Raw genomic sequence first — 7,002 nt, 5'->3', positions numbered from 1 at the left:
GGAAAGAGAACTGCAGCTATGGATAGTAGGAAGGAAGCACCATCTTTGTGTCACACAGCCTCCACAAGCAGTACCAGTTCAGAACACAGGTGTGGCACTGGGGGACAATCTCCAAAGTGCTGATGTCCCACCAGAGTGAAAACCCCTGGGTGCCAGCATTGCAAGGATCTGAATCCAAAAGCATTCTTAGACACTGCCTAGCCACTTAAAGAGCTCTATTCACTTCCACCAGGCACTTATCCTAAATCGCCACACAGTCATGCCTTGTTTTTCCCAACAAGCTGGTCCTGCTTCTGGCACTCACCCTATCTAGCCAGGCTCCAAAGAGAGGTCCCACCCTGTCATTTCCTTGTACTGGTGGCCCAGTTTATCCTCAGCAGGCAGTGTTACCAGGCACTTTTTGTTTGCTTGTCACAGCTAGTGATTGGAAACTTTGGGCTGAGCTGGGACCAGTCGGTGACTCAGATGGCCATGTGGGCCATTATGGCAGCACCCCTGTTCATGTCCAACGACCTGCGGCACATCAGTCCTGAGGCCAAGGGTCTGCTCCAGAACAAAGAGGTGATCGCCATCAACCAGGATCCACTGGGCAAGCAGGGATACCAGCTTGTCAAGGTACAGCAGGAGAGGGATGGGGGTGCAGTGTGGGGCACAGGAGGGATGGAGAGGTGGCTCAGGGTTTGGGAACAGGAGCCCAGTGAGCCCATTTGTTCCCGAAGCTTGCTGCAACAGAGAGGCATGAAGACCATCCCTTCAGCCTCCCCCAGCATAAGCCCTGGATTTGTTTTCTCCTTGGCAGGACAAGAACTTTCAGCTGTGGGAGCGGCCCCTGTCTGGCCGAGCCTACGCCGTGGCGGTGCTGAACCATCAGGAGATAGGGGGACCCCAGAACTTCACCTTCTTCCTCACCTTCCTCGGCAACGGGCTGGCCTGCAACCCAGCCTGCTGCTTCCAACAGGTGCTGCCAGCCAGCAGGGACTGGGGCGTTTACAGCTGGATCTCCTCCCTGAGCGTGGAGGTGAACCCCACAGGCACTGTGCTGCTCAAAGTCCTGGCACTATAGGAGGCACAAAGACAGTCTTTTCCTCAGCCTTAGGCTCTGTCTGAACTTGTGGCAGGAAACTTAATCTCCTTCCAAGCATGTGCCTTTTTTCTCAGGCATTCATTATTTGAACCTTCAGCCTATTGTGACCAATACCCATCACTCCAATCAGCAGGAGGTAACAGAGAAAGGGTGAACAGCAGAGCAGTGCCCCTTTCTCTGGCATCTCACCCAGCTCCTCCTCCAAGGGGCTGGAAGGGCTCCAGCAGGCCAGCAATTCCTGTTTACTCCCACTGCCACTACCAAGCACGGGAAGACAAGGGATGCACATGCAGCATCTTTGAGCTATCCTTGAGCATTTCAGGGACAAGAGGGAAACACACCCTGGCCACCTTGCTGTCTTTTCCAGACAGACACACAGTCCAAGAAAAGCTGCTCCTACCCTGCTGAAGAAACCCCACACTTTACTTAAGAGCATGGACATGTACTTCCATCTTTTGACAACTCAGGGACTGACATGAACCATTGCACTTCTCAGCAACTTTCTTGACAGCTGCTATCATGCCTTAGGACTCAAGTTTATGAAGGTTTCCCCTCACTCCAGGAATCTCTCACCAGTGCCTGTCACTTCCCTTTAGATGACAACTCCCTCTCCACCCTTCATGTGGCCACTGGAGTCCCCTTTCTCCATGAATCCTGCCTTCCAGAAATCCCTGAGTGCTTGCTTCCCACTGCTGGCAGCAGCCTTTAGGTTGAATGACACAGGCTCTCCAAGCCAGGAGATGGATAATCACTTAATCCAACCATTATGTGCAATTATGTTCCCTTCTGACTACAATAGAATCGGGATTTCTTGATTTGTTCTTCCGTGATTAAGCACTTTGATTAAAATCCCTTTAAAAGGCTAAGCTTTTTCTTACTTGCAGCCTACAGGAGTACAGCATGGTATCTGAAATTAAATCATGGTTTAGAAAACAGGCCACTTTGTTCCAGTCGTGTAAGTTTTTGTGAAATTTGTCATGATTACTACAAACAGCACTCAGTGAAGCTGACATGGTAAAGCCATACAGTCCATCCCACAAGCCAAAGCCACCACTGCCTACACAAATCTGAAAATGCCATCACATCAGCCAATATTTAATAAGCAAAAATACAAATTCTCTTACAATTCAGTAACTGAGTGCTCTCAGTCATTATGAAGATGGTAAGAGGCATCTCTCCATCCTCCAGCTCCATTTCCACTACAGGAAAGTTGCCCTTAAGGGTGAACTCTGCACTGCGTTCCCAGCACCTGCTAACAGCAGACCTCCTACTCACAGATGGTGCTCTCCAAGCTGTCCTGGAGGCTGTCCCTACCATCTACCACACTCCTGGTTGGTGCCCATTTGAAACTTCAGTGCTGTGCTTGGCCTTTTTCCTTCAAGGAAAATGCTAAGAGGAGCCAAGGCACAGGGGAAGGCAGCTGAGGCCTGTTACACTGTGTGGCAGGAGCAACCATAGGCATGGAGCTGTCCCTCACCTCTCTGAGCTGCCATAGCTAATGGCACCTGCCTAATTACCTAATTAGGCACCTGCCTAATGGTGCAGGTACCAAACCCAGTGGCTGCTCCGAGGCCTTTGCTCCTCAGGATAGTAAAGCTGTTTGTAAGAAGGGCCTACAGCAAATGCAAGGGCTGTTCAGGGGAGTTCATGAACAAGCCTGCACCATGTTCATGCAGAAAAAAGTCACTGGTACCCATTACAAAACACCTCTTGGACACACAGTAAAGAAATCTAAGCCACTGGCAAGGATTTTCCAAAAGCCAGGTTAAAAACTGTTCTCTTAAGTGGTTCTGCAAGCAACACCTCCCTGCTGAGCTGATGTACTCACAGCTTGCACCCCAAGAAAAAACACATTAGAAAAAGCAAGGGATCAATCTAATTACTTTAATGCAGTCCAACACGATGAGTAGGATGATGCTCAGAACTGGATCACCTGGCCCTGTAAGAAGCGAGAGGCAAGAGACAAGAGTGAGTTTATTCACCACTGAGTATTGTCCCCCTTTCTCAACCACTCATGGAATACAAACTCACCTTTCTCTTCTTGTCTCCTCCCAGCTCAAAGTGCTTGCACCTCTTAATTGCCAGCATCCTCTTGGACCTGCAGTTGGGCTCCACACACTCCAGCCTCAGCACAATCTTCTTGGTGGTCTTGGCCTGGGAGGAGGAGCAGGGTGTATCAATGAACCACAATCCCCAAGCACACAAACTTGCTCTCAGGAAGAGCTTGTTCCCTGCACTCCTGAACATTCAGTTTGTTCCCAAAGTGTAGACAGAGACTATCAGCACAGTTAGGTTCCCTCCACTGAAAACAAGAAGGCACCTTAAGGATTGGTTCAGGAGTAAAGTGGATCTGTACCTTAACAAAAAAAGGCAAAAGCATTCATTGGGGCAGGGCTGGTCCCTGCAGGGATCAGCCACTCTGGAAAAGTCTATGCCAGTGAACACTGCAAGAAACTTGCACTTTTACAGTGTGGGAAAACAGACCAGCAGTGCTCCGGAAAATCCAGCCAAAAACTGGGCAAAAGCAACACCTGGAAGCAACACAACTGGCAAACTTTCTCTGGAAGGAGCAGTGACACAACAGGCTCAACGCAGACCTGCAGCTACTCAGAAGTTGGATGAAACCTGAAAGACTGCAGAGGGAAGAATCCAAAGCTGAGAGGCTGCTGTAGCAGCTGGACAGGGCTGTAACCACCAGTTAAAAACCTCAGCCTATCATCCATACAATGCTGACTGGGGAAAAAACATGGGGATTGAAATGTACAGGTAGAGAGTGCCAGCAATGCAGCTGCTTGGTGTACCCTGCTTGCAGAAGCATTTTCTGTGAGGTCTCCCCACTTCCTGGCACAAAGTCAACTTGAAAACCTGCGGCTTCATTTTTTTCTTCTTGCTGGAAGGCTACTTGTACATCTCCAGCAGGACACCAGGGCTTCCCAACAACAAGCCAAGCAGCTCTATGAGCATAACTAAACAACTCACACGAAGTAACAAATCCACCCATTGGGTTTTGCTGTAAATACAACAGCAAGCAAGTAGCCAGCTCCTTTCCCTTTGCCAAGCCCTTCCCCTTGAGCAAGCCATGAAAGAAACGTTCCTTTCAGTGCAAGAATCCCTCCCTGCAAGACCCCGCTCCCCTGCAGCACCAAGGCTCCCTGAGAACCTGCTCTGCAAACACAGCCCGAGTCACCCTGCAAATGGAGGAGCATCTCCATGAGACAAGACAGCAAGGAGATGAGCCATGTATCCGATGGCAGCCTACAAGGGAGATGCAGAAGGACTGCTTACAAGAGCATGGAGTGACAGGGCAGTGGGAAATGGCTTCACACTGACAGAGATTTAGATCAGAGATTAAGAAGAAATTCTTTTCCTGGGAGGGTATTGAGGCCCTGGCACAGGGTGCCCAGAGAAGCTGTGGCTGCCCCATCCCTGGAAGTGTCCAAGGCCAGGCTGGATGGGCCTTGGAGCAACCTGGGATAGTGGAAGGTGGCCCTGACCATGGCAGGGGGTTGGAAAGGTCCCTTCCAACCCAGTCTGTTCTGTGCTGTGGAGGGGAAGCCTGCACTGCCAGCACAGCACTGCCAGCACAGAGCTGCCCTAACACAGCCAGAGCAAAGCACTGAGGAACTGTGGGTTGCCAGAGAAGTTTCCTGTCCCAGGAGCAACACTCACTCACCTTTTTACGGAAAATGGGCTTTGTCTGGCCCCCATATCCACTCTGCTTCCGATCATAGCGCCTTTTCCCTGCAGGAAAAAATGGCTCTGGTCAGGGCACAACCTAAGAGATGCTACAAGCACAACTGGCACTTCCTAAATCCCAGCAGAGCTCAGCCTGTCCCTGCACAGCCCACCAGAATGAGTGCCTCCCTCCTCCAGCAGCCTCATGCTCAGCCCATGACCACGGCCCTTGTGCTGTCCCCAAAAGTGGAACCTTTCCCTTGTGCAGCCAACAGACACACAAGGCCAAGGACTTGATTTATTCAGAGTTCTGTGCAGAGACGGGTGCTGCATGATAAGTCCTCAAAGCCAGCACACGAAGGGCCAAAAATATTTATACGGTCCTGTTCAGGTGATATTTGCATAATTAATCCACATCACTACTGGTCGAGCTACCACTGGATTCACTTTCTTTCACCTCGCCGTGAAGGTCCAGCACATTTTAAACTCACAGCCCATGCTCAGTGGGCAGGGCTCTCCCTCGGGCTGGGCAGCCTGGGCTCCAGAACTGTGCCTTCACAGTACAGCCAACAAGGCTCACCCAGAGCACATTTCCTAATTAGTTAAACATTTCTATACGACAACCATCCGAATTTGGCTCGGGCTGACACGTCCTTAGTCTTTTTTCCTTTGCCTTTTTTTTAGTTCCCTTTATTGCACACCACATCCTTCAGGGTCAAGCTGTCCTCCCCCGCCATGCCCCACCCGTGCAGGGCACAGGACACTCGGACCGCACGCAGCTCCCCGTGGCCGCGCCCCGGAGCGAGCCCATCCTTACCCTGCGCGTAGAGCGAGTCCTTCCCCTTCTTGTACTGCGTGACCTTGTGCGGTTGGTGCTTCCCGCATTTCTTGCAGTAGGTCCGGCGCGTTTTCGGCACGTTCACCTGGAGGAGCAGAGAAACCGCTCAGGGCCGCTGCGCATACGCCACATCCCGCCCCGAAGGCCCCGCTCCCGCCCTTCCCCTCCCCTCGGGCCCTGCGCTGCCATCCGGGGATGAGGAAGCCCCCGCGCCGGTCTGACCACCCTTCACGCAAACACCGCAGCGGAGGGAGCCCGGGCCGGCGCAGCCCCGGGGCGGATGGCGGCGGATGGAGCCCAGCCCAGCCCCAGCACTCACCATCTTGGCGGCGGCGGCAGCCCGGAGAGGAGGCCCAGACCGGAAGCGGAAGTGAATGACAGCTGGGGACCATAGAGAGGAGAGTGCAGGGAGGGCATGGGGCACGGCGCCCCCTGCCGGTGGGAGGAGAGCAGGACGGCAGCCATGGAGGAAGGCCGGGTCCCGGACTGGGGGTGTGACTGGGGTGGGGTCCTGTGGGATCTGCCGGGTGCCGGTGATGTCCAGGTGTTTGAAAGACAAATTATGTGTCAATAGAGTTGCCTTGTTAAGGTTTAGGGCTTGACACGTTTCAGTGATCTCAGACCCGGGCGGAAGTTAACAAGGCTTGGGAAGAAGGATGTACCACTGATGGTGGGCACAGCGAATGCAGAATTTAGGACCACAAGAACAGTTGGCAGAACTCTCAAGACAAGGATGTAACTAGCAAAGCTAACTCAGCACCTGTGCTGAATCAGCTCTGAGTGGATAAGAGAGATTCCAGCATGGGGAGATCACAACACCAACTCACGGACCAGCAACCCAGGAAACCCACTGACCCAAACGAAGAGAAAGACTGAACATGCAGACTAATTAACATAGGAAGCGAGGGAATCATTTAACACTACAAGATAGAATACTAATGAATGATGTAACCTGTAGCCAATGAACATTAATGTTTTCATTTGCCAAAATGTATCAACGGTGAAAAGTTTTGATAGTCGCTCTGCTGGCTTTGTGAATTTGCCACCAAGATCTCTTTCTGCACAGAACTGTAAATAAAGCAAATTCCTCAGTTCTGTGTGGGGATCAGCCCTGTGCACATCAGGTGAAAAAACCCATTTGGGACAACATAGGGGATGGTCAGCCACCTCAGCCAACACCTGGCACTGCCCACAGCCTGGGCCAGGCTCTGGCCATGGCCGGTGGCCTGGTGACCCCACGGCAATGGCCCAGCTGTCTGCAGGAGGAAACACAAGTGCTGCCTTTGAGTCAGAAACCTGAAAAAGGGGAACCGAAAGGGTGGGGTTGGCCGGCCCCGTCCTTCCTCCCTGCGCACCCTGCCGTCTCTCCCCGTCCCTGCTGCCACCGCCACCCCAACCCACCGGG

At 52.3% G+C, this 7,002-nt stretch overlaps 2 protein-coding genes across 2 annotated transcripts in view; one reads left to right on the top strand and one right to left on the bottom strand.

The window, feature by feature from the left end:
* Nucleotides 1-2,021, top strand: part of GLA (galactosidase alpha) — a 6,970-nt gene extending 4,949 nt beyond the window's left edge. Inside the window, exons 6-7 of the mRNA XM_008636257.2 lie at nt 418-615; nt 800-2,021. Of these exons, the coding sequence (XP_008634479.1) occupies nt 418-615; nt 800-1,063 (462 nt within the window). The 3' untranslated portion in view covers nt 1,064-2,021. The remainder of the gene's footprint in view (nt 1-417; nt 616-799) is intronic.
* Nucleotides 2,022-2,953: 932 nt separating this feature from the next.
* Nucleotides 2,954-6,225, bottom strand: LOC103617845 (60S ribosomal protein L36a). Its single transcript, XM_008636189.2, has 5 exons — nt 5,917-6,225; nt 5,577-5,682; nt 4,758-4,825; nt 3,116-3,238; nt 2,954-3,023 (listed from the first exon to the last, which is right to left on the bottom strand). The coding sequence occupies exons 1-5, from the start codon at nt 5,917-5,919 to the stop codon at nt 3,003-3,005; spliced, it is 321 nt and encodes a 106-aa protein (XP_008634411.1). The 5' UTR covers nt 5,920-6,225; the 3' UTR covers nt 2,954-3,002.
* Between the last annotated feature and the right edge of the window lie 777 nt (nt 6,226-7,002).

This window comes from Corvus brachyrhynchos, unplaced genomic scaffold, assembly GCF_000691975.1.
Source record: "Corvus brachyrhynchos isolate BGI_N302 unplaced genomic scaffold, ASM69197v1 scaffold346, whole genome shotgun sequence".
NCBI lineage: Eukaryota > Metazoa > Chordata > Aves > Passeriformes > Corvidae > Corvus > Corvus brachyrhynchos.
This window is presented reverse-complemented; position numbering and strand designations above follow the sequence as displayed.

Excerpts from the sequence above, each read along its gene's own strand:
- LOC103617845 (XM_008636189.2), bottom strand. Across the intron at positions 4,826-5,576 it reads GGACTCGCTCTACGCGCAGG|GGAAAAGGCGCTATGATCGG; the intron begins GTAAGGATGGGC and ends TTTTTCCTGCAG. Across the intron at positions 3,239-4,757 it reads AGCCCATTTTCCGTAAAAAG|GCCAAGACCACCAAGAAGAT; the intron begins GTGAGTGAGTGT and ends TCCTCCTCCCAG.